This window comes from Anomaloglossus baeobatrachus, chromosome 2 (assembly GCF_048569485.1).
Source record: "Anomaloglossus baeobatrachus isolate aAnoBae1 chromosome 2, aAnoBae1.hap1, whole genome shotgun sequence".
Taxonomy (NCBI): Eukaryota; Metazoa; Chordata; class Amphibia; order Anura; family Aromobatidae; genus Anomaloglossus; species Anomaloglossus baeobatrachus.
The window spans coordinates 474384309-474411749 of record NC_134354.1 but is presented as its reverse complement, the minus strand read 5'-3'; the positions used below and the strand labels follow the sequence as shown (position 1 = coordinate 474411749).

General features: G+C 51.6%; 1 protein-coding gene across 1 annotated transcript in view; it reads right to left on the bottom strand.

Moving 5' to 3' along the window:
* Window positions 1-27441, bottom strand: part of ZZEF1 (zinc finger ZZ-type and EF-hand domain containing 1) — a 337771-nt gene that overhangs the window by 230233 nt on the left and 80097 nt on the right. The window contains exons 11-13 of the mRNA XM_075336372.1: window positions 17962-18107; window positions 1963-2074; window positions 1143-1358 (exon numbers count right to left, since the gene is read on the bottom strand). Of these exons, the coding sequence (XP_075192487.1) occupies window positions 1143-1358; window positions 1963-2074; window positions 17962-18107 (474 nt within the window). The remainder of the gene's footprint in view (window positions 1-1142; window positions 1359-1962; window positions 2075-17961; window positions 18108-27441) is intronic.

Here is a 27441-nt window from a genome sequence, read left to right as displayed (position 1 = left end):
GTGATCTGCAGTCTGAGCGCAGCACTGCACTACAGATGTCACGCCGCCATCACCGCTTCCAGCCGCATGCACTCACCTCAGCCCTCCGCCCCGGCAGCCTGGTGTCTGTTCTTCCCCTCAGCGATCACAGCAGAGAGCATGGAGGAGCTGCTATGAGTAGAGGCCCGAAGTGAGCAAATGTGGGAAAGTGGGGCGGTGAGCAGGGGAGTGTGTGGGGGGGGCGAGGTGGGCAGCACACTGGTAATTACTCCATTCCGAGCAGGTGACAGGGGGAAAGTGCAGCACACAGGATATGTTGTGGGCTCCACAAAGATGGTGGCGGTCTCCTCCCAGAGCTGTGATCTGGACAGCACGGGGGGGGGGGATGTCCAGCTCACAGCAGGGAGCACTCAGCGTTAGAGAATAGGGTCGGAGTCCGACTATCACACCCAATGCACTGGGAGGTGCCATATGTGATGGTAGTGACTGTCGTTAATCCAAGATGGCAGCCCCCAGTGTTTCAGTAAAAACCGAATTAAATAAAAAATAAACACTGAATTGAATTTTGTATTAAAAATAACTGATTCCATAATCACTATTAATACAAAAACTAAAAAACACGACACCTTCCCTTTCATAACCACTTTGTAATCACTTTAGAACCCCATGAAGAGTATAAATGAGTCTATACTGCTCTCTCCCGCACAATTGCTGTTCCTCATATGACAGCATTGTTTTATCGCGTGACTGCTGCAGTAATCAGCTCTTTGGCTGCAGCTAATCAATATTCAGTCAGAGTGATGAAATAGTAAAGGCTGTAGATGATTGGCTGCTGTGACCATGTGACAACAATATCATAGGACCAGCCAGGAATAGAAGTGCCGACATAGGAAGAACAGCAGTGCGGCACTTCAGGGCCATGAAGTGATTAACACTAGAACTACTGGACTTGTGACACCTATATAGAAATACATAGTGCGAAGTAGTCAAAATGACTATCTCAGTAGTTCTAGTGTTAAGCAGGGGCTATTCAGCAGAGGACAGCACCATTCACAGGAAAAGGTCCTCACTACTTAGAAAAATACACAGTCATAACATTTCAGATTAAAAACAATATCACCGGGATGTATTTGGACAGAGAGGTGTTGTCTGCCATTACTCACCATATCATGTGCTAGCTGCTGAACAAACAGCAAAGTCTTCAGAATCAGAGTCATTCCACATGCAATGTCAGCTGCTAAGTCTTTACATTGGAGACATAGGACATTCATATCAATTTTTGCTTCCAGTGGCCTGCGGTAACCGAGCGCACCAATGCCCTGAACACCAAGGCGCTCTGCTGTGTCTTCTCGAGTGCACAAGAACTTTACCATCCAGTACTGGAAAGGAAGCAGAAAGGAAACACATTAGCAGACATGTAATACCCTACAGATACGATATAAAACTCTTAACTGAGATATATAGATATAGATATATAGATAGATAGATAGATATATATATATATATATATATATATATACACATACACACACACACACACACACACACACACACACACACACATACATACATACATACACACAATTTATACATATTTATACTGTGTATAAATAATATGTATTCATTTATATAGCGCTATTAATTCCATAGCACTTTGAATACATCAGGAACATTATCCCCATTGGGGCTCAAAATCTAAAGTCAAGTCCCTATCTGTAGGTCCTTGGAGTGTGGGAAGAAACTGGAGAACCCGGAGGAAACCCACGCAAACACGGGGAGAACATACGAACTCCTTGCAGATGTGTCCTTGGTGGGATTTGAACCCAGAACCCCAGCGCTGCAAGACAACAGTGCTAACCACTGAGCCACTTATACATGGAAAAGAATGATAATAGCGGTGTTAAGAAGGCAACCTGCATATATTTTACACACACGATTATATGAATGACACTTTTTAAGCCCATCAGACATATTCCCAGTCACCTTAGCAATTTTACACTGCTGCATTCTGATGTCCACTTCATCCCATTGCTCTTCAAGTTCAAACCAGGCAATAGGATCACAGTCCTCGGCGTCCGTGACCGGCTTACTATTCCTGTGAATGGAAAAAAGAAAATGCTGGGCAATTACACCAATACATACTGGGGGGCATAATGAATGTATTTAAAGAGAACAGGTCAGCAGAATTTCACTCCCCAAACATTTTAAAAAGAGAATTTTGTTTACTTACCGTAAATTCTTTTTCTTATAGTTCCGTATTGGGAGACCCAGACATTGGGTGTATAGCTTCTGCCTCCGGAGGACACACAAAGTACTACACTAAAAAGTGTAGCTCCTCCCTCTGAGCTTATACACCCCCTGGAGAAACCAGATCTAGCCAGTTTAGTGCAAAAGCTGAAGGAGAATAGCCACCCACAAGTAAAGAGAGCAAGAACCGGAACAACTGGAGCCTCTGTCTACGACAACAGCCGGTGATAACACGCGGAACAAGAAACTGCCAACAGGCAACAGGGAGGGTGCTGGGTCTCCCAATACGGAACTATAAGAAAAAGAATTTACGGTAAGTAAACAAAATTCTCTTTTTCTTTATCGTTCCTATGGGAGACCCAGACATTGGGACGTCTCAAAGCAGTCCATGGGTGGGAATAAACTGAAAAACTGAGAAGTAGGCGGAGCCTAACTTCACAAATGGGCGACAGCCGCCTGAAGGATGCGTCTGCCCAAGCTCGCATCTGCCGAAGCATGAGCATGCACTTGGTAGTGCTTCGAAAAGGTATGCAGGCTAGTCCAAGTGGCAGCCTGACAGACCTGCTGAGCCGTAGCCTGGTGCCTGAAAGCCCAAGAGGCACCGACAGCTCTGGTCGAGTGTGCCTTGATCCCCGGCGGGGGAGGCACCTGAGTACACTGGTAGGCATCGGAAATGGCCGACTTAATCCAACGAGCTAAGGTCGGCTTAGAAGCCGAGAGGCCCTTACGCCGACCTGTGGTTAGCAAAAAAAGAGAGGTGCACCGCCTAAGAACAGCGGTGCGAGACACATAGATCCGGAGCGCCCGCACCAGATCCAGAGTACGCAACGCTTTTTCAAAGCGATGAACAGGAGCCGGACAAAAGGAAGGCAGGGAAATGTCCTGGTTAAGGTGGAAAGGAGAAACCACCTTAGGGAGAAAGTCCGGAGTCGGACGGAGAACCACCTTGTCTTGATGAAAAACCAAAAAAGGGGACTCCGAAGAGAGCGCAGCCAAATCAGAGACTCTCCTGAGGGAAGTTATGGCCACTAGAAAGACCACTTTCTGTGAAAGACGAGACAAAGAAACCTCCCTAAGAGGCTCAAAGGGGGGTTTCTGCAAGGCCGTGAGGACCAAATTGAGGTCCCAGGGATCCAAGGGCCGCCGGTAAGGCGGAATGATGTGAGACGCGCCCTGCATGAAGGTGCGGACCTGAGCCAGCCGGGCGATACGCCGCTGGAACAGCACTGACAGAGCCGAGACTTGTCCCTTGAGGGAATTGAGGGATAGTCCTAGCTGCAGACCGGACTGTAGAAAGGACAGAAGGGTCGGCAAGGAAAAAGGCCAAGGAGCATGGCCGGAAGAGCGACACCAGGACAGGAAAATTTTCCAAGTCCTGTGATAGATTTTGGCCGAGGAAGACTTCCGAGCCCGAGTCATAGTGGAGATGACTTCAGGAGGAATACCAGAAGCCGTCAAGATCCAGGACTCAAGAGCCACGCCGTCAATCTGAGAGCCGCAGAATTCTGGCGGAAAAACGGACCTTGTGAGAGAAGGTCTGGACGGTCCGGAAGATGCCACGGCACCTCTACGGACAGATGGAGCAGGTCTGGGTACCAAGCTCGCCTGGGCCAGTCCGGAGCAATGAGGATGACGCGACGGCCCTCCATTCTGATCTTGCGCAGAACTCTGGGCAAGAGAGCTAGAGGGGGAAACACGTAGGACAGACGAAACTGGGACCAATCTTGAACCAGAGCGTCCGCTGCAAAGGCCTGAGGATCGTGGGAGCGAGCCACGTAAACCGGAACCTTGTTGTTGTGCCGGGATGCCATTAGATCCACTTCCGGAGTGCCCCACTTGCGGCAGATTGACTGAAACACTGCTGGATGCAGGGACCACTCGCCACTGTCCACGGTTTGACGGCTGAGATAATCTGCTTCCCAGTTTTCCACGCCTGGGATGTGGACTGCGGATATGGTGGACTTGGAGTCCTCCGTCCATTGAAGGATGCGTTGAACTTCCAACATTGCCAGGCGGCTGCGTGTCCCGCCTTGGTGATTGATGTAGGCAACCGCTGTCGCGTGGTCTGACTGGACTCGGATGTGCTTGCCCGCCAAAAGGTGGTGAAAGGCTAGGAGAGCTAGAAGCACAGCTCTGGTTTCCAGCACATTGATCGAGAGGGCTGATTCGGACGGAGTCCAAGTGCCCTGTGCTCGGTGGTGGAGACATACCGCTCCCCAGCCGGATAGACTGGCATCCGTGGTGAGGATCACCCAGGACGGGGCCAGGAAGGAGCGTCCCCGAGACAGAGAGAGGGGCCGAAGCCACCACTGAAGGGAGCCCCTGGTCTGTGGCGACAGAGCCACTAGCCTGTGCAAGGAGGAAGTCCGCTTGTCCCAACAGCGGAGAATGTCCAGCTGCAGAGGACGCAGATGGAACTGGGCAAAGGGAACAGCCTCCATTGACGCCACCATCTGACCCAGCACCTGCATCAGGTGCCTGATGGAATGACGGCGGGGCCTCAGCAGAGAGCGCACCGCCAGATGGAGGGACTGCTGTTTGAATAAGGGCAGCTTCACAAGTGCCGGCAGAGTCTCGAACTGCATCCCTAGGTACGTGAGCCTCTGGGTCGGAGTCAGATTGGATTTGGGCAGATTGACAAGCCACCCGAATTGGGCTAGAGTGGCGAGAGTGAGCGAGACACTCCGCTGACAGTCTGCGCTGGATGAAGCCTTGACTAGAAGGTCGTCCAGGTAAGGAATCACTGCCAACCCCTGGAGGTGCAGAACCGCAACCACTGCTGCCATGACCTTGGTGAATACTCGAGGGGCCGTGGCTAGCCCGAAGGGGAGAGCCACGAATTGGAAATGTTCCTCTCCGATTGCAAAACGTAGCCAACGCTGGTGTGAAACTGCAATTGGCACATGCAGATAGGCATCTCTGATGTCGATGGATGCCAGGAAATCTCCTTGGGTCATTGAGGCAATGACTGATCGCAGAGACTCCATGCGAAAATGCCGCACCTGAACATGCTTGTTGAGAAGCTTGAGATCCAGGATGGGCCGGAAGGAACCGTCCTTTTTGGGGACTAGGAAAAGATTTGAGTAGAAACCTCTGAACCGTTCCCGGGCGGGAACCGGTACAATTACTCCGTTGGCCTGCAAGGGATGCCACGGCCTGAGAGAAGGCGGCGGCCTTGGAGCAGGGGGGAGTTGACAGAAAATCTGTTTGGCGGGCTGGAAGAGAATTCTATCCTGTAGCCGTGGGAGATGATATCCCGCACCCACTGATCGGAGACGTGTTGAAACCACACGTCGCCAAAGTGGGAGAGCCTGCCACCGACTAAGGACGTTGCTGGCGCGGCCAGATAGTCAAGAGGAGGCTGCCTTAGTGGCAGCAGCTCCTGCGGTCTTCTGTGGACGCGCCTTTGTGCGCCAGCTGGGTTTTTGGTCCTTGGCTGAGTTAGTGGACGAGGCCGAGGGCTTAGAGGATGACCAGTTGGAGGAACGAAAGGAACGAAACCTCGACTGGTTCCTACCCTGGACAGGTTTTCTGGTTTTAGTTTGTGGCATGGAAGTACTCTTCCCGCCAGTAGCTTCCTTAATAATTTCATCCAGTTGTTCACCGAATAGCCTGGATCCAGCAAAAGGGAGCCCAGCAAGGTACTTCTTTGAAGAAGCATCTGCCTTCCACTCTCGAAGCCACAAGATCCTGCGGATAGCGAGGGAATTAGCCGAAGCCACCGCAGTGCGGTGAGAAGCCTCCAGCATGGCAGACATGGCAAAGGATGAAAAAGCTGAAGCTTGGGAAGTTAAGGCAACCATTTCGGGCATAGATTCCCTGGTGAGGGAATGCATCTCCTCTAGAGAAGCAGAAATGGCTTTGAGAGCCCACACTGCTGCAAAAGATGGGGAGAACGAGGCCCCTGCCGCCTCATATACAGATTTGGCCAGACGGTCAACCTGGCGGTCAGTGAAATCCTTAAGAGAGGTGCCATCAGCCACTGATACAACGGTCCGGGCTGAGAGTCTAGTCACCGGAGGGTCTACCTTTGGTGAATGAGCCCACTCCTTGACCACCTCAGGTGGAAAGGGAAAACGGTTATCAAAACCACGCTTTGGGAAGTGTTTGTCAGGACAGGCCCTAGGCTTGGTCACAGCGGCCTGAAAACTGGAGTGGTTAAAGAACACACTCCTTGTCCTCTTAGGCAAGGTAAACTGGTGCTTTTCTGCCAGAGAGGGTTGCTCCTCTGATACTGGCGGATTGAGGTCCAGTACAGAATTAATGGACGCAATCAAATCACTAACATCTGAGTCACTTTCGGACAGATCAATGGGGCACATGGAGGTAGCCTCCGAGCCCCCAGTAAAGGCATCCTCCTCGTCCTGCGAGTCAGCTCTTGAATCAGAGCCGCGGGACGAGGAAGGAGAGGGGACCCTGCGTCTCCTTTTAGGAGGACGGGGTCTGGGACCAGATGAAGAATCCTCTGTTAGCTCCGCTGAGAGAGCCCTAGCAGCAGAGGCACCCTGTGAAGGGGGCTGATGCATGTTCAGCAAAGTCCTGGACAGCTGTCCCATGGAGTCGGCAAAAGACTGGGAGATTGACCTAGAGAAGGATTCTACCCAAGCCGGGGGTTCAGCCACCGGAGCCGGAGCAGCCGGAGGGACCACTGTGGGTGCGATTCCAGGCTGAGGCATTGTCAGGTTAGAGCAGGCATCACAATGTGGATATGTGCTCGGTTCAGGCAGCACAAGCTTACATGTAGTGCATACTGAGAACAGCCTTGCTCCTCGTGTGAGACATGGTGCTGGAGTGGGGGCTCTGAGCCAGAATGACCCCCAGAGAGTATATAAGAAGGTCCACAACCGGAGGTTGTGGCTTACCAGACCGTTTGTGTGCCCTCCAGATCCCACAGCCCGGACCCCCAAGCAGCTTAGCAGGGATGCTGCAGCCAGCGCTGATCCAGAGAAAAACGCTGATAAAATGGCGCCGGAGCGAGGAGAGGGGGCGGGACCTGCTCTGAGAGCGGGACCTGGAGGGCCAAGGAGACTTACAGGGGAGGGGACATGTACTCAGAGAGGAGTGTCCCTCCCCTGTGCCGAACGGCCGCTGGGCGGAGCCACACTGTCCCTCTGCATGATTGACATGCGAGGGCAGTGAAATCGAAAGTAGGCCTCCGGCGAAGCCGGGGCCTAAATTTGAGCGATGCGGCCGGCGCGCAGGCACCATCGGCGCGGTTCTCAGGCGACAACCAGAGAACCGGCCGGAAATGTCAGAAAAGTTACACAGCACACTCTCCCACCATAATAAAGTACCGGGACCCCCCGAATATAAACGTCTCCGGTACTTCGCTTGCTGAGACGCAGGGTTCCAAGTCCCTGGGGATGAGTGCTCCGTCCAGCAGGATCCTGAAGGGCTGCGGATGGAGACCGGTCTCCTGCAAAGCAAGGAGAACCGTGCTGGCTCCCACTTCAAGCCAGAGCCCGAGGGATGGTGAAGGAGCGCGGCATGTAAGGCTCCAGCCTTGTAAATCAACCTTAACAGCACCGCCGACACAGTGGGGTGAGAAGGGACATGCCGGGAGTCCAGGCTTGGACCCGCTTTTCTTCAAAAACTTTCCAAAAATGAAAAATCAGATGAGAATGCATGTGTGGATGTATGCCTCCTGAACACAAAGCAATGAACTGGCTAGATCTGGTTATCCAGGGGGTGTATATGCTCAGAGGGAGGAGCTACACTTTTGAGTGTAGTACTTTGTGTGTCCTCCGGAGGCAGAAGCTATACACCCATGGTCTGGGTCTTCCATAGGAACGATAAAGAAATGGATATTTCAAAGACATGTCCAGGAAATCATATATGACAAGTCTCTTCCTCCATAACGAAGAAATCATCCAATAAACGTATATGCAAATGAGGCTGAAGATCTGAAGCCTCTGTCACTCCAGCACACCTTATGTCTGATGACTTACAGCTCCTTTGCCTGAAGTCACACAGTAAAGAGGCTGTCTATGGAGGAGGAGGCAGCACTGGGTGGGGAATAGAGCTGGAGTGACAGAGGCTTCACATCTACAATAACTCTTCAGTCTCATTTGCGTGATCTGACTAGCCATGTAAAAGGTATCGTTGCACTTGTCTTTGAAAGATATAAATTGTGCATAGAAATAATTTTGGGGGAGGGTCCAATCCAGCGGTCAGATTTATAAATTAGTTGCTATAGGGTTATATCCCTACAAACACTTCAAAAGACCATATTATAATACAAAATATTCCATCTTTATTAACATGATTAAAAAACATGTACACAAAAGACACAAACAATAGTTGCTATAGGGGCTGTAGAATCTGTGACAGCCGACAGTCTGTATTGGTCACGTTACACCACGGATGACGATGATCCCAAAAAAATGGTTGAGGAGATAGCGCTATGAGTATGGTGGATCGGCACCAGTCTGGGAGGTAATTTTTTTTTTACTTTTTCACCTTTATATAGGGAACCGGTCAGGTTTAATATGCACCCAGAACCACGAGTAGTTCTTGGTGCATTTTACTAATCCCTGCCTAACTGTCCCTGTATACACTAGATTAGATAGAGATCTTTCGAAAAAGTATTTAAAAAGATCTTGTACCGTATGCTAATGAGCGAGGGCAGTAGTCCCCTGGGTGTTAGCTTCCCTTGCTAGTCTTCTCCATTAGCATGTAAGTACGCTCAAGAGGGTGTGCTAGCATGGTAATGAATGTGCAGTGTCAGAGGATGATCTCACTCACCTCTCCACCGCTATCGCGTTCAACGCTGGATTTCGGCTCAGTGCACATGACTCCGGAGTTTCAGTCATGTGCACTACTTCAGTTTAAAGTCAGGATCCATACACCCGGCTTCATAGTGTGCATGACCCAAACTCCGGAGTCATGCGCACTGAGCCGAAATCCAGTGTCTGAAGCAATGGCAGCGGAGAGGTGAGTGAGATCATCCTCTGACACTGCGCATTCATTAGTATGTTAGCACGCCCACAGGGACGTACTTACATGCTAATGGAGCCAACTAGCCAAGGGACCCAACGCCCAGGGGACTAGTCCCCTTGCCCATTAGCATACAAAATAAGATCTTTAGAAATACTTTCTCTAAAGATCTCTTTATCTATGCTAGTGTATGCAGGGACAGTTAAGCAGGGATTAGCAATATGCGCCCAGAACTGTTCGTGGCTCTGGGTGCATATTGGACCTGACAGGTTCACTTTAAGTCTTTTAATAAGGGTTTGCACAAATAGCCCCTTCAACATCATCAGTAATGGCATGTCACTGTGATATGCTAGCACTTCAGGCCGGACCTCTGGCACCTCCATTTGTCCTAAGAATAAATTGACTACACTTCAGTTTCAGTGCTGCAACTGCTTAATTTTTTTTTACTTTCGCAGATGCGTCTCGGCCACTCTCTCAAGTATATAAGGTTTAATGCACAGCTGGGTTGCTACTGTGCATAAAAAAAAAAAGAAGGGAATTTTGTTTACTTACCGTAAATTCCTTTTCTTCTAGCTCCAATTGGGAGACCCAGACAATTGGGTGTATAGCTACTGCCTCCGGAGGCCACACAAAGTATTACACTCAAAAGTGTAAGGCCCCTCCCCTTCTGGCTATACACCCCCAGTGGGATCACTGGCTCACCAGTTTAGTGCAAAAGCAAGAAGGAGGAAAGCCAATAACTGGTTTAAAGACCAATTCAATCCGAAGAAACATCGGAGAACTGCAACCATTCACATGAACAACATGTGTACCGAAAAAAACCCTAAGAAAACAGGGCGGGTGCTGGGTCTCCCAATTGGAGCTAGAAGAAAAGGAATTTACGGTAAGTAAACAAAATTCCCTTCTTCTTTGTCGCTCCATTGGGAGACCCAGACAATTGGGACGTCCAAAAGCAGTCCCTGGGTGGGTAAAAGAATACCTCGTGGTAGGGCCGTCAAACAGCCCTTTCGTACAGGTGGGCAACCGCCGCCTGAAGGACTTGTCTACCTAGGCTGGCGTCTGCCGAAGCGTAGGTATGCACCTGATAATGCATGGTAAAAGTGTGCAGACTCGACCAGGTAGGTGCCTGGCACACCTGCTGAGCCGTAGCCTGGTGCCGTAATGCCAAGGACGCACCCACGGCTCTGGTAGAATGGGCATTCAGCCCTGAGGGAACCGGGAGCCTAGCAGAACGGTAGGTTTCAAGAATTGGTTCCTTGATCCACCGAGTCAGGGTGGATTTGGAAGCTTGCGACCCTTTACGCTGACCAGCGACAAGGACAAAGAGTGCATCCGGGCGGCACAGGAGCGCCGTGCGGGAATGTAGATCCTGAGTGCTCTCACCAGATCCAACAGATGCAAATCCTTTTCAAATTGATGGACTGGATGAGGACACAAAGAAGGTAAGGTGATATCTTGATTGAGATGAAAGTGGGATACCACCTTAGGGAGAAAGTCCGGAATCGGACGCCGAACCCCCTTGTCCTGGTGAAGACCAGGAATGGAGATTTGCATGACAGCGCTGCTAGCTCGGACACTCTCTGAAGAGACGTGACCGCTACTAGAAAGGCCACTTTCTGTGAAAGACGGAAAAGGGAAACAACTTTCAAAGGCTCGAAAGGCGGCTTCAAGAGAGTCATTAGAACCTTGTTCAGACTCCAGAGCTCTAATGGCCGCTTGTACGGAGTGATGAGAAGACAAACTCCCTGCAGGAACGTGCATACCTGCGGAAGTCGGCTAGGCGTTTCTGAAAAAATACAGATAGCGCTGAGACTTGTCCTTTAAGGGAGCTGAGCGACCAACCATTTTCCAACCAAGATTGTAGGAAGGAAGGAAAAAATAGGCGATGCAAATGGCCAGGGAGAAACTCCTTGAGCAGAGCACCAAGATAAGAATATCTTCCACGATCTGTGGTAGATCTTGGCGGACGTTGGCTTCTTGGCCTGCGTCATGGTGACAACCACTCCTGAGATAATCCTGAAGACGCTAGGATCCAGGACTCAATGGCTACACCGTCATGTTCAGGGCCGCAGAGTTCAGATGGAAAAAAGGGCCCTTGAAACAGCAAGTCTGGTCGGTCTGGTAGTGCCCACGGTTGGCCTACCGTGAGGTACCACAGATCCGGGAACCCCGACCTCCTCGGCCAATCTGGAGCGACGAGGATGGCGCGGCGACAGTCGGACTTGATCTTGCGCAGCACTCTGGGCAACAATGCCAGAGGTGGGACACATAAGGTAGCCGGGACTGTGACCAATGTTGAACTGAGGCGTCCGCCGCCAGAGCTCGATGATCGTGAGACTGTGCTATGAAGCCGGAACAAAGTTGTTGTGCCGTGACGCCATTATGTCGACGTCCGGCATCCCGCAGCGGCGACAGATCTCCTGAAACCCGTCCGGGTGAAGAAACCATTCCCCTGCGTCCATACCCTGGCGACTGAGGAAGTCTGCTTCCTAGTTTACCACGCCTGGGATGTGAACTGCGGATATGGTGGATGCCGTGTCTTCCACCCACGTCAGAATCCGCCGGCTTCCTGGAAGGCTTGCCGGCTGCGTGTTCTTCCGTGGTGGTTGATCTATGCCACCGCTGTGGAGACATCCGACTGAATTCGGATGTGCTTGCTTTTCAGCCACTGCTGGAAGGCTTGTAGGACAAGATACACTGCTCTGATTTCCAGAACATTGATCCGAAGGGTGGACTCTTGCTGAATCCACGTACCTTGAGCCCTGTGGCAGAGAAAAAACTGCTCCCCACTCTGATAGACTCGTGCCTGTCGTAACTACCGCCCAGGATGGGGGTAGGAAGGACCTTTTTTCTGACCATGAGGTGGGAAGAAGCCACCACCGTAGAGATTCTTTGGCCGCCTGAGAAAGGGAGACGTCTCTGTCGATGGGCGTCGACTTCCCGTCTCATTGGCGGAGAATGTCCCATTGTAGTGGACGCAGATGAAACTGCGCGAAAGGGACTGCCGCCATTGCTACCATCTTACGTGAGAAGTGCATGAGGCGTCTCAATGTGTGCGACTGATCCTAAGGAGAGATTGCAGCCTTGTCTGTAGTGAACGCTGTTTGTCTAGCGGAAGCTTCACTATCGCTGAGAGAGTATGAAACTCCATGCCTAGATATGTTAGTGATTGGCCCGGGGTCGGATCTGACTTTGAAAAGTTGATGATCCACCCGAAACTCTGGAGAGTCTCCAGCGCAACGTTCGGCTGTGTTGGCATGTTCCTTAAGAGGGTGCCTTGACAAGTAGATCTCCCAAACACGGGATCACAGAGTGACCTTGAGATTGCAGGACTGGTACTACTGCTGCCATGACCTTAGCGAAGACCCGTGGGGCTATCGCCAGCCGGAAGGCAGAGTTACGAACTGAAGGTGTTCGCGTCTTATAACAAAGCGTAGAAACGCTGGAGCTCTGGATCAATCGGCACGTGGGGATAAGCATCCTTGACGTCTATCGATGTTAGGAAATTTCCTTGAAACATTGAGGCGATGACGGAGCGGGGGGATTACATCCGGAACCGCCTGGTGTTCACGAGCTGGTTGAGCCGTGTTCGATCCAGAACGGGACGGAAATACTCGTCCTTTCTTGGCATCGCAAATAATTCGGAGTAAAAACCGTGACCTTGTTCCTGAAGAGGAACGGGGGTCACCACTCGTTGTGCCTTTAGAGTGCCCACCGCCTGCAGAAGAGCATCGGCTCGGTCGGGAGGTGGAGAAGTTCTGAAGAATTGAGTTGGAGGACGAGAACTGAACTCTATCCTGTACCCGTGAGACAGAATGTCTCTCACCCAACGGTCTTTGACCTGTGACAGCGAAATATCGCCAAGGCGGGAGAGCCTGCTACCGACCGAGGATGCGGAGAGAGGAGGCCGCAAGTCATGAGGAAGCCTCTTGGAAGTGGGTTTTCAGGCTGTCTTTTTTGGGGGTGACTGAGCCCGCCAAGAAACTGAGCTCCTCTGATCCTTTTGAGTCCTCTTTGGACGAGGAGAAATGGGACCTGCCCGAGCCTTGAAAAGACCGAAAACCCCGACTGTCCCTTGGTATGTTGGGGTTTGTTTTGTCTGGGCTGGGGTAAGGAAGAATCCTTACTCTTGAACTGTTTAATGATTACATCTCACGCACACTAAACAGTCGGTCAGCAGAACAAGGCAAACTGGTTAAGCCCTTTTTTGGAAGCAGAATCTGCCTTCCATTCAGTTAACACCCAGGCCCTGCGTAAAACCACGGAGTGAGCGGACGCCACTGCCGTACGGGTCGTAGAGTCTAGGACAGCATTAATCGCATAAGACGCAAATGCAGACATTTGAGCGGTTAAGGATGACACTTGCGGAACAGATGTACGTGTGACCGTGTCCATCTGTGTAAGACAAGCTGAAGTAGCTTGGGGTGCCTCTACGGCTGCGAATGCTGGAGCTAACAGCGCGCTGATAGCCTCATAGATGGATTTCGACCAGAGATCCCTCTGTCTGTCAGTGGCATCTTTAAGTGCAGCCCCATCTTCCACTGCAACTATGGATCTAGCTGCAAGCTGGAGATTGGAGGATGCCCCTTGGGACACTGGGTCCAGCCATTGCCCACGTCAGGGGGTAGGGATAACGTGTATCCTCAGCCGTTTGGAGAAGCGCTTAACTGGATAAGCGTGGTGTTCCTGGACTGCCTGTGTAAAGTCAGGGTGGTCAAGGAAAGTATTTAATTTACGCTTGGGATACGTGAATGGAATTTCTCCTGCTATGAAGCTGACTCTTCCACTGGAGGAGCTGGGGGAGAAATAACTAACATTCTATTGATGGACGCTATGAGATTATTGACTATGGCGTCACCATCAGGTGTATCCAGATTGAGAGCGGTCTCAGGATTAGATCTTGAGCAGCTACCTCCGCCACATCACACAGAGAGTCCGCTTGCTGGGACCCTGACTAGTGTGATGAAGTCGATGGCCGCTCATAGTGAGCCTCTCAGACTATCTGGGACTGTCGTCCGTGTCAGAGCCGTCACTCTGGGAAGCACATGACCCCTCGGAGCTCAAAGTTGTTCCCACTGAGGGGGACCATGGATAATGATGAACAGTGGCCATGGATTTGAGAGACTTGTCTGGACTGCAAGGCTTCTAATATCATAGCCATAGTCTCAGAAAATCTGTCAGTAAATACTGCAGGCTCCGTCCCCATGTCCTGGACGGTTAGCAGAGACTCCGTAGTATACAATGGGGGTCTATGTACACTGCCGGCCATATAGCCGTACATGCTGTACCGGCTGCATAGAAAACATGTGCTTCTGCACCTCTGTTTTACACAGACAATATGCTGTTATGTCCTCCGCACAATCAAGGAGGGTATATACAAAAATGCAGCTAAACAGTGCAATGCATAGTGAATAAGCATATATGTATATGTGCACTTCGGCACTAGTGGAGTCAGCCCCACAGGTGCTGCTTAACGCCTGGTCACAGCGGTTGTGTGACTATCCGAATCCCTGCCAGGGATTCCTAAACTTGTCTCTTCTGTCGCTACAGAAAACACTGACAAGAATGGCTGCCGGCGTCCTGTGCAGAGGAAGAAGCCGTGGGCGTGCCTGAGAAAGTGCGGGAATCCGGCTTCACAGTGTACACAGTGAGAGGGGTGGAGTATGCAAAGCATACTCCAGCTCTCAGCGCTGCCGGTTTCACCGTGCATCCAGTGAGAGGGGTGGAGTATGCAAAGCATACTCCAGCTCTCAGCGCTGCCGTGCTGTGCAGCGTCACGCCCCTACCCTGACTGGCAGGTCTGTGGGCGGAAACGAAGTGAGACTAGGCCGCGCAAGCCGGGGACTCGAGTGATAAGCGCGGCCGGCATATAAGCCTTGGTCGGCGCGGAAGTCCCCGGCGCACCACAAGTCCCAGCCGCGCCCGAAATAAAAATGGCACCGTCGGTTAGCGCGGTAGTCCCCTAATACACTAACACACCCAGCAAGCTGTAGTGTGCGATGGCACTAGTGCGGGCAGCGCCGCCGTCCCTGGCACACTAACACACCCAGCAATGCTGCCGTGTGTCCGTGCGCGGTCCCCACAGGGACACAGAGTACCTTAACGTAGCAGGGCCATGTCCCTGAGGATACTCCGCTCCATGCCCAGCAGATTCCCAGGAGCTGTGGATGGAGCACGGCCTCAGTGCCTGGAGACCGATATGATCCCACTTCACCAGAGCCCTCAGGGGGATGGGGAAGGAAAACAGCATGTGGGCTCCAGCCTCCGTACCCGCAATGGGTACCTCAACCTTAACAAACACCCGACAAGAGTGGGGTGAGAAGGGAGCATGCTGGGGGCCCTTTAGTATGGGCCCTCTTTTCTTCCATCCGATATAGTCAGCAGCTACTGCTGACTAAACAGTGGAGCTATGCGTGGATGTCTGACCTCCTTCGCACAAAGCACAAAACTGGTGAGCCAGTGATCCCACTGGGGGTGTATAGCCAGAAGGGGAGGGGCCTTACACTTTTGAGTGTAATACTTTGTGTGGCCTCCGGAGGCAGTAGCTATACACCCAATTGTCTGGGTCTCCCAATGGAGCGACAAAGAAAAAAAGAGTGACGGGCTGGATCTTCTTATTCATAAGATCAACCTGATGATAAAGTGATGTCATATCAATGTTAGGACATCACTTCATTAGATGTACATACTGCTTTAATGCTTTAAAAACAGCATTACATGTCGAAGAATGAAAAAAATAGAGAAAATAAAAATATTCATATTTACCGTATTTTTCGCTTTATAAGACGCACCTGATTATAAGACGCACCCCCAAATTTGATGAAGGAATAGAGAATTTTTTTAATAAATGGGGTCCATCTTATAATGCCAGTGTCCGTCTAACAAATAATATAAGGTATATGTCCCTCATAGCCCCCTCATCCTAAAATTAGCCCCCTTAATCTGGATATCTGGATATGGCCACCTTATATTGAACACGTCCCCCAGTGATGCCACATTTCCCCTATGGCTGGCACACATCCTCTATGGCTGGCACACGGCCCCTGTGGCTGGCATAAAGGCCCACTCTGGCTGGCACACAGGCCCACTATGGCTGGCACACAGGCCCACTATGGCTGGCACACAGGCCCACTATGGCTGGCACACAGGCCCACTATGGCTGGCACACAGGCCCACTATGGCTGGCACACAGGCCCACTAATGCTGCACAAATGCCCACTGTGGCCAGTACACAGGCCCCCTGTGGCTGGCACACGGCCCCCTGTGGCTGGCACACGGCCCACTGTGGCTGGCACACGGCCCACTGTGGCTGGCACACGGCCCACTGTGGCTGGCACACGGCCCACTGTGGCTGGCACACGGCCCACTGTGGCTGGCACACGGCCCACTGTGGCTGGCACACGGCCCACTGTGGCTGGCACACGGCCCACTAATGCTGTACACGGCCACCTGTGACTGGCACACAGGCCCACTTTGGGGGAAGAAAAATGCGTCTTATAAAGCGAAAAATACGGTACTTGTTTGATTAAATTAAAATTAACTAAGAGTTGTGTAGGGCTTTGCTTGCTGGAGTGAGGAAGATGGTGTGTAGAAGAATCAGGTGTAGTCAGTGAACAGATTAACACATTCAGAGTATTTCAGGTATCAATAAGTCTTAGGCTATGTGCCTAGGAGCTCGCACCTGTGGATATATCCGCAGGTATGGCCACAGATTTCCCGCAGCTGTTCCCTGGAATCCACAGCCATTTTTAGCTGCGGCAGTACAGCGAAATAGCTGCAGTAAAACCTGTGGACATTCCTGTGGATTACCTGCGGAAGTCCCGGCCTATCTCCATAGTGGAGGGCCGGGGTTTCCGCACGCAATTCCGCAGAAAGAATTGACACGCAATTACGTGTGGCTGCGGGACATCCGCAGCATGTTCCGCAGCCGCATGTATCCGCAGCATGGACACAGCACTCCCCATGTCCCATAGGATAACATGGGGAGTGTCTGTACATGCTGAAACCTGCGGATTTATCTGGAAAATCCAGAAAATCTGCGGATTTTCCACAGATAAATCCGCAGGTTTAATCTCCCATGGGCACATAGCCTTAAAGGGAATCGGTCAGGTGCTCAGACTTCCCCTAGCTGCTAATACAGCGTTATGCATCACATTTTTCTATATTCTATTAATGTGTTTTGTGTATTATTTATAGAGTTGGGGGTACTTTGCACGCTGCGACATCGCTAGCCGATTGTAGCGATGCCGAGCGCGATAGTCCCCGCACCCGTCGCACATGCGATATCTTGTGATAGCTGCCGTAGTGAACATTATCGCTACGGCAGCTTCACACGCACTTACCTGCCCTGGCAGGCAGCCAATAGAAGCAGCGGGGCGGAAATGAGCGGGACATAAACATCCCGCCCACCTCCTTCCTTCCTCATTGCAGGCAGGACGCAGGTAAGGAGATGTTCCTCGCTCTTGCGGCTTCATACACAGCTATGTGTGCTGCCGCAAGAACGAGGAACAACATCGTACCGGTCGCTGCAGCTAAATTATGAAAATGACCGACACTACAAGGATCCCCGATTTATGACGCTTTTGCGATCGTTTATCGGTGCATCTAGGCTTTACACGTTCCGACGTCGTTACCGGCGCCGGATGTGCGTCACTTTCGATTTGACCCCGGCGATATTGCAGTAGCGATGTCGCAACGTGCAAAGTACCCTTTAGTGTATCACTTTTCAGTGGAGTGGGAATCTATGCCTATTTCTAAAATTATTCTGAAAAGATAAAGAGTACATCACAAAGATCTTACCTTTCTTTCACAAAATGTTTGAAGTCTGAGAATTTCCATGTATCAAATTTTTCAAATCTTTTGAAATGCTGCTCTGCGTGGAATTTTTCTGTACCGTTGTAAGCAAATACTAAGCCACATTTGGCACCAATGGCACCTCTCCGAACCTGACCGAGACATGAATTCAATGTACTTCAGTAACCATAAAAGTTGACACCAACAGAACAGAAATTGAAGACATGATTTAAGGTGAAACGATATTCTTCCCTCATTATATATCCTGCAGCTCAGTGTGTACAGATAGGTGCCAGGTATGAACAAAGTCAGGCAATCTGCACGTATAGTTACCTGATCAGATTTTTGCAATAAAGTCCAAATCATGGAAACCTGATTATACAGGTGCATCTCCATAAAATGACATTTGTGTGTACTCACCGTAAAATGTCTTTCTTGGAGCCTTTCATTGGGGGACACAGACAGTGGGTATTATGGTGTCTCCAAGGGAGGCGTGACACTAGATTGAAAAAGTGTTAGCTCCTCCTCCCACAGCATATACCCTGGCTAGGCAGGAAACTAGCTCAGTTTGGTGTAAAAGCAGTAGGAGAAGGACAACCAAAACCACAAGGGTGGGAGCTGTGTCCCCCATGTCCCCCAATGAAAGGCTCCAAGAAAGACATTTTACGGTGCGTACACAAAAATGTAATTTCCTTTCTCGCTTTTTCATTGGGGGACACAGACAGTGGGACATCCCAAAGCAGTCCCTGGGTGGGAACTGAACTATTAACAGTGTATAACATGAGACTAAGAGCTGACTAACGACTGCAACTACAGTGAACACATATCAAAACACTGTCAAAAACCGAGCAGTGGCCACTTATAAATGGGCCACTGCTGCCTGAAGGACTTTTCTTCCAAGAGCAGCATCCGCGGAGGCATGCGTATGCACTCTGTAGAAATTTGTAAACGTTTGCACACTGGACCAGGTAGCGGCCTTGCAAAGTTGGGCCGCCGAAGGCGGGTAGCCCAGGAAGCACCCACTGCTCGCGTAGAGTGGGTCCGCACAGATTGAGGAGGAACAACACCTCGTGCTTTGTAAGCCTCACAGATGGTAGTCCTAATCCATCGAGAAATCGTGGATTTAGAAGCCTGATTGCCCATTGTGTGTCCTTCTGAGAGGACGAAGAGGGCTTCGGACTTGCGCAACGGCGCTGTTCTGGAGATGTAGATCCGCAGAGCCCTGACTAGATCTAGAGGGACCAAATGCGCTACCCCTTGAAGAAAGGTACGGACCTGAGGGCGAGAAGCCAGCTGCTTCTGGAAAAATATTGACAAGGCAGAAACTTGTCCTTTAAGGGTACTGAGAGCCAGTCCCGAGTCCAGTCCGTCTTGCAGAAAGGCAAGAACATTAGGGATTGAAAAGGTAAAGAGCGACCGATTATGACGGTCACACCAGGAAAGATAGGTCTTCCAGGTCCTGTGATAGATACTGGCGGAGGAGGGCTTCCGAGCATTAAGCATGGTATGAACTACCTTAGAAGAAAAACCTTATTTGGCTAGAATCAAGGATTCAAGCGCCACGCCGTCAAATGCAGCTGTGCTGTATTCTGGTGGAATATTGGACCTTGCGACAGAAGATCCGGGAGGTCGGGAAGACGCCAGGGAGTGTCGCCGAGCAGTTGAAGAAGCTCTGGGTATCAGGCTCTCCAGGGCCAGTCCGGGGCCACGAGGATCACCGGGATTCCCTCCGCTTTGATTTTCTTGATTACTCTCGGAATGAGAGGAAACGGAGGGAAAATGTAGGGTAGGCGGAACTGCGCCCACGGAAAGACTAGAGCGTCGGAGCCAATCGCTAGCGGGTCTCTCGACCGGGATATGAAGGGACGAATTTTGGCGTTCATCCGAGACGCCATGAGGTCCACATCTGGGAGTCCCCAACGAAGAGTGATCTGATGGAACACTTCGTCGTGGAGGGACTATTCCCCTGTCGCTAGACCTTGCCTGGTGAGAAAGTCTGCGGCCCAGTTGTCTACCCCTGGAATATGGACAGCTGAAATAATGGGGATGTGCTTCTCTGCCCAAAGAAGAATCCTGGATACTTCCTTCATCGCTGCCTTGCTGCGCGTTCCTCCCTGACGGTTGATGTAAGCCACGGCCGTGGCATTGTCTAACTGGATCCGAACAGGGAGGCCCAATAGTAAGGGTTGAAAATTCTGAAGGGCCAAAAATATGGCTCTGATCTCCAGAACATTGATGTGCAGGGAGCGCTCGGAAGGAGACCGGCGTCCGTGAACAGTGTGGTGGAGAAACACCGCCCCCCAGCCTATCTGGCTGGCATCCGTCGTGACTACTTGTCAGTGGACCGGGCGGAAGGACTTCCCTTGAGATAGGGATGAGGCTTGAGTCCACCAGACGAGGGAGCTCAGCGCAGACCAAGAAAGGCGGACTGACCGGTCTAGGGAAGCTGGATTCTTGTCCCAGGAGGATAGAAGATCCAGTTGTAGAGGGCGCAGATGGAATTGGGCAAAGGACACGGCTTCTATGACCGCCCGCCACCATCTTGCCTAACACTCTCATTCCATTACGAAGGGATGTGTGACGGCGAGAGCGGAGGGATTGGGCGGCCCGGATCAGGGAAGACCTCTTGTCTTCTGGAAAAAAAACCTGGGACTGAGCCGTGTCTATCAGCATACCTAAAAAGGTGATGCGCTGATGAGGAATGAGGGATGACTTGTTGAAGTTGATAAGCCACCCTAGCCTTGAAAGCGTGTCTGGGCAAAGCTGCACGCTTTCTGAGCAAACTTGAAGAGAGCTCCCTTTGACAAGAAGGTCGTCCAAATAGGGAACGACCAGGATGCCTCTGGGGTGTAAAATGGACATGACGGCCGCCATGACCTTTGTGAAGACCCGAGGCGCAGTGGCCAGCCCAAAGGGGAGAGCCCTGAATTGGAAATGACGGTGTCCTACGGCAAAACGAAGGAACCGTTGATTAGAGACACATATGGGAATGTGTAAATAAGCATTTTGAACGTCTATGGAAGCTAGGAATTCTCCAGGTTCCATGGCGGCTAGCACTGCTTTCAATGATTCCATTTGGAAAGTTCGAATCCGTACGAATTTGTTCAGCCGTTTGAGGTCCAAGACAGGGCGGACAGAGCCATCTTTTTTGGGAACGACAAAAAGGTTTGAATAGAAACCTTTGCCGCGCTGTTCCAGGGGCACTGGAATGATAACGTTTGCTTTCTGTAAAGAGGCTATGGCCTGAAATTAGGCCTGGCTTTGCGTTTTGGACTTTGGAAGACGAGAACGCAGAAACCTGTTGGCCGGCAGGGAATGGAAATCGATCTTGTAACCTGAGGTGACGATTTCTCGAACCCAAGCATCATGAGTGTGGTCTACCAGATATCCCGAAAAAGCAGAAGCCGCCCTTCAACAGGAGTCGGATCTGAGGGATACCTGGCGTCATGCTGAGGGGGCCTGTACAGAGCGAGGTCCTTTAGGTTTAGGTTGCTTGGAGTGGGAACGCCAGGAAGAGCCCCTTGAGGGACCGGATCCTCGATCGGAGCGTTGGGACGATCCTTGGGCTGATGGTTTTTGGGGGGCAGGCCGAAAGGACTGCCTGCGCCAAGGAGATTTTTTAAAATTCCTGGATACAGGCCGCTTTTGAGGTAGAATGGTACTTTTACCACCCGTCGTCTCAGAGATGAGCTTGTCCAAGGATTCTACAAACAGACGCAGGCCATGGAAGGAGAGTGTGGACAGGGATTTCTTGGAGGCACTGTCCGCATTCCATATTTTTAGCCAAAGGACCAGTTAGGGCTGACAAACTAGCAGCATCTAGGGAGCCGTGAAGAAAATAATTAGAAGCTAGAGAGAACAAATCAAGGATCTCAAAAGCCGCTGGGGGAACATTACAAGAGCGAAGCATCCTGCGTAGGTTCTTGCTCCACACACCCATAGCTCTCGCGACCCATGTTAAGGCAAACAGGGGGCGAAGAGAGGAAAATAGATTTGACCTCAGCGTCAACTGCACGGTCGGACGAGTCATTGAGAGACCCGTTGTCTGAAACAGACATGACCGTGTGTTTAGCCAGTCTGGATACTGGCGGATCCACAACGGGGGGTACTGACCAGGGCTTAACCATTTCAGAGGGAAAGGGATACGCGAATGAAGAGAAGGGTTTTTAATTAAACCTTCTATCAGGGTGATCCCACCGTTTAGACACGATTTGCCGAAAAAACGGATCCTGGGCAAAGGACTTAGGAGGCTTCTTGGGCCGCTTGATTGCCGACTGAGAAGTCGGGTCAGGAGGCTGATCAGAGATTGACAGAGAGTGATTTACAGCCGAAATTAGTGTGTCTTCTATATGCCTAGACTCAGAAAGGACATTTGAATCAGAGTCAGAGTCTTGAGAATCGTGACTACTAAAAGTCACGGAACCTCGGTCAGACTGACTATCGTCCGAGTCGGATAAGGCGTAGAGGTCGCAATGGCGCTTTTTAGAAACAGCCTTTTTACGTTCTGGGGAAGAGAGACCAGACGAAGCAGGCGGGCTCCTCTGAGGGAGCTGGGTCGGGGGAAGGCTGTGGGAGCCTGAGGACGGCTGGGATATCTGAGCAGCAAGGACATCTAAACTTTTAGACATTAGAAGAGCCCATGCAGGCATTACGTCATCAGACGGGGGTGCTGCCTGGCCGGTGGCCGTATCAGAATCCAAAGCCTGCACGGCAACCTGGTTCGGCAACGGGGTCTGTTGTGACACGGTAGTAGGGGCATCGCAGCCCCGACAAAGTGAATAGCTTCGGCCATTAGAAAACGAGCGTCCACAAGTGGTACAGGCATAGTACAGGTCCGTAGAGGACGCCTGGGAAGGTTTATCACCCTTGCGGTTACGCATGTAAGCAACAGAGTCCTACAGCCCTATATAGGGATATACCGCTGTTAGTATGAGTGAGGAGCCACTAGCAGTATTATAAAGTGACTGTTATGCACAGCCGGTATATACCGATAGCAAAATGGCATATACTGTCAAACAGTCGGCATATACCTGCAGGCAGAGACAGTATATACCGCTAGTAGCTGATATACACCGCTAGTCAACAGGCACACACCGCTAGAGACAGCGATATACCGCTGAGCAGAGCAGTATATAGTACTGCAGAAGTGCAGAGCCAATGTGGCGATCTCACCCGAGTCTGCTCCCCACGTGGAAAATAGCATCCAGTGTTCCTGGCAGCATGGAGGAGTGAGACAGCCCCCGGAGACTGATTGGTCTCAGGGCTGGGACTAAGCGTGACGGCCAATCGTAAAGGAGCTGCACCTGAGTGAGGGAGCGGCTTCCAGAGCAGTGAGAGGGGGTGTTGCTAGAATGCAGGCCGAAGCCGGGGGCTAAATTAATGATGCTCCCCGGGATCAGGGCCTGCATCGGCCCACCGGCGCCTTTCCAGGCGGCGGTTTGGATGCAGGGGACAGATGACTCGTCGTCTCCCTACCTGCTCCTGCCTCCGTCTGAAGACGCGTCGGTGATGGATGCGGGGATCTCAGGGACGCATCTTCGGCTCAAGGCTGAAGCAGGTCCTCGGCTCTGCTTAGCCCTCTGGAGCTACCTTGGTGTGAGATGCTTCCAGGGAGCCTGGAGGGGTACGCAGACCCGACCACTTGGGCACGAGGGAAGACTGACGGCTTGTGCACGCCAGGTTTCCTCTGCCCGTACACGGGGGGAACGGGGGTGGCAAAGCACCCTGGTATTGCCCCATATCAAAAAATAGAATGAATAGAAACAAAATAAAAAGTAAAAATAAAAACAAAATAAGCTGGCCTAAGGCACTTGTAGAGCTCAGGCCAGACATGTCAGCCTCCCTGCTGACACTAGAAAAAACTGAACTAGTTTCCTGCCTAGCTAGGGTATATGCTGTGGGAGGAGCTAACACTTTTTCAATCTAGTGTCACGCTTCCTCTGGAGACACCATAATACCCACTGTCTGTGTCCCCCAATGAAAAGGCGAGAAAAACGGATTTTTGTGTACTCACCGTAAAATCGTTTTCTCTTAGCCATCATTGGAGGACACAGGACCATGGGTGTTATGCTGCCTATCCATAGGAGGACACTAAGTAGATGCAAAAGCATAGCTCCTCCTCTGCAGTATACACCCCCTGGCCGGGCCAGGCAGTCTCAGTTTTAGTACACAAGCAGTAGGAGAAAAAAGCAGTAAAAAACTTCTCAACAGAGGAAAATGAGAAAAGAAGAGTCAAAACCAAATAAGGCACTGAGAGAACCAAGGCCCCGCAGGGCAACAGGGTGGGTGCTGTGTCCCCCAATGATGGCTAAGAGAAAACGATTTTACGGTGAGTAGACAAAAATCCGTTTTTCTCTGACGCCTCATTGGGGGACACAGGACAATGGGACGTCCTAAAGCAGTCCATGGGTGGGAAACATAAAAGAAGACAACACAACCCAAGGACTAGGAACCAGTCTCAGACAGCCTGGAGCGCCTACTGAGAGAGGTGCTCTACTGCCGTTTGCAGAATTTTCCTACCCAGATTTGCCTCAGTTGAAACCTGGGTATGGACTCTGTAATGCTTTGAAAAAGTATGTAGGCTAGACCAGGTCGCAGCCTTACACACCTGTTCCACTGAAGCCTGATGCCGAATGTTCCACGAAGCTCCAACTGCTCGCGTGGAATGAGCCCGCAGCCCACTAGGAATGGGTTGGAGTTGCAGGCGGTAGACTTCCTGGATCGCAGAGCGAATCCAGCGAGCCAGAGTCGCCTTTGAAGCTGCCTGTCCCTTCTTAGGCCCCTCAGGAATGACGAACAAAGAGTCCGTTTTCCTAAAGGGGGCTGTCCTGGATATGTAATATCTGAGAGCTCTGATGAGGTCTAACGAATGCAGAGACCTTTCCACCCTATGAACTGGGTGTGGACAAAATGAAGGCAGGACAATGTCCTCGTTCAAATGAAACGGGGTAAGAACCTTTGGAAGGAAATCCGGAAGGGGGCGCAGAACCACCTTGTCCTGGTGAAAGATCAGGAAAGGCTCGCGGCAAGAGTGCTGCTAGCTCCGAAACCCGTCTGATGGACGTAATTGCCACCAGGAATGTTACCTTCCAGGACAGAAGAGCAAGGGAGGATTCCTTGAGGGGTTCAAAGGGAGACCTCTGGAGACCGTCCAGAACGAGGTTGAGATCACATGGGTCAGTTTGTACGGGGGAACTAGATGGGAAACGCCCTGGAGGAACGTATTGACTTGCGGTTTTTGAGCCAGGCGGCATTGGTAGAATATTGAGAGCGCTGAGACCTGCCCTTTAAGGGAACTGAGAGCCAACCCCGCTTGCAAGCCAGACTGTAGAAAGTCGAGAATTCTGGGGATGGCCAGAGGCATAAGCTGGACATTAGTTCCTTTGCGCCATGAAAGGAAGATTTTCAACGTACGGTGGAAAATGCGGGATGAAGCAGGCTTTCGGGCGCTGATCATGGTGGAAATAACCGCGGGGGGAGAATCCCACTCTTGTTAATACCCAGGTCTCAATGGCCATGCCATCAGCTTCAGGGCTCTGGAGTTCTGATGGGAAATGGGCCCTTGGGTCAGCAAGTCTGGGATGTCTGGAAGGCGCCACGGTGCGTCTGTGAGCATTTGTACTAATTCGGCGTACCGGGCGCGCCTGGGCCAGTCCGGTGCTATCAGTATAACTCACTCTGCCTTGATATTCCTGATCACCCGCGGCAGCAGGGGTAGAGGTGGAAATATGTAAGGCAGGCGGAAGTGGTGCCAGGAGCAGACTAAAGCATCCGCGCCGATGGACTGCGGGTCGCGTGACCTGGCTATGAACTCTGGTACCTTTGCATTCAACCTTGAGGCCATGAGGTCCCCGTCTGGTGAGCCCCAGCGAGTGCAGATGTGTAGAAATATCTGGGTGGAGAGACCATTCTCCGGCGGCCAGGCCTTGGGGACTTAGAAAGTCTGCTGCCCAGTTCTCTACCCCCGGTATGTGTACCGCTGATATCACTGATCCCGTCGATTCGGCCCAGCTGAGGATCTTATGGGCCTCGAGATAAGCCGCTTTGCTGCGGGTGCCCCCCTGCCGATTGATATAGGCTACAGCTGTCGCATTGTCCGATTGGACTCGAATCTGATGACCCGCTAGCAGAGGGCAGAATGCTCTGAGAGCGAGGAAGATCGCGCGGAGTTCCAGGGTGTTTATGGGTAGGGAAGACTCCTGGGGCGTCCAACGTCCTTGAGTAGTGTGGTACCGGTACACTGCTCCCCAGCCTAGGAGGCTGGCGTCCGTGGTCAGGACCAGCCAGTTCACTGGGAGAAAGGATCTCCCCTTCGATAGGGATGAGGACCGAAGCCACCAGCGGAGTGCGTACCTGACTGAAGGCGTCAGGTGAAGATGTCTGTCCAGGGAGAAGGGGCTCTTGTCCCAGGCCGCTAGAAGGGCTAGCTGCAGTGGGCGGAGGTGCAGTTGAGCAAAGGGTACTGCTTCCATAGCCGCCACCATCCTGCCGAGCACTTTCATGCTGAATCGAATGGAGCAAGACGGAGGACGTAGAAGGCAGCGTACCGCTCGTTGAAGAGCGATTGCTTTGTCCTGAGGGAGAAGGATCAAGCCCCGACGGGTGTCCAGGGACATGCCCAGGAAGGTGATGGATTGTGATGGGACCGGGGATGATTTGTCCAGATTCACTAGCCACCCTAAGCGGGATAGGGTGTCCACAGTGATCTGTACGCTGGTTGAGCAGTCGCAGAAGGAGGGGGCCTTGATGAGGAGGTCATCCAAGTAAGGGAGAACGACCACTCCCCTGGCGTGAAGGACGCTCATGGCGGCCGCCATGACTTTGGTGAAGACCCTTGGTGCGGTAGCAAGGACGAAGGGTACAGCTACGAATTGAAAGTGGGAGTCCTGAATTGCAAAGTGGAGGAACTTTTGGTGATCTGGGGCGATGGGTATGTGCAGGTACGCGTCCTTGATGTCTATGGATGCGAGGAATTCCCCTTCGACCATGGATGCAATAATGGACCTTAGGGACTCCATTCTGAATCTCCGTACGTGCACATGCTTGTTTAGGTGTTTGAGGTCCAGGATGGGTCGAACTGACCCATCCTTTTTGTGGACCACAAAGACGTTGGAATAAAACCCCCCGAACTTCTCGTCGTCTGGGACAGGTATTATCACTCCTGCTGTTAGAACCGACTCGGGGGTCGGGTCCGAAATTCTATGTGGTAACCAGAAGACACAAGGTCTCGCACCCATTTGTCGGCTGAGGCGGCAGCCCAGATGTGTTGGAAGAGCCGCAGTCGACCTCCTACAATGAGTGTGTCTTCCGGGGCGCCGAAGGAGTCATGAGGGGGGAAAACGTTGTGGCAGAGTCTCCCTAGTCCTGGACTGTTTCGGTCTAGGCTGCCATGACGAAGTAGGTTTCGGGGAGAGCTGAGAAGGTCGGTCCCTGCGTAGTCCGCGGCTAGTGGCGTGGACAGCACGGGGTGTCGACCAACCAAATGAG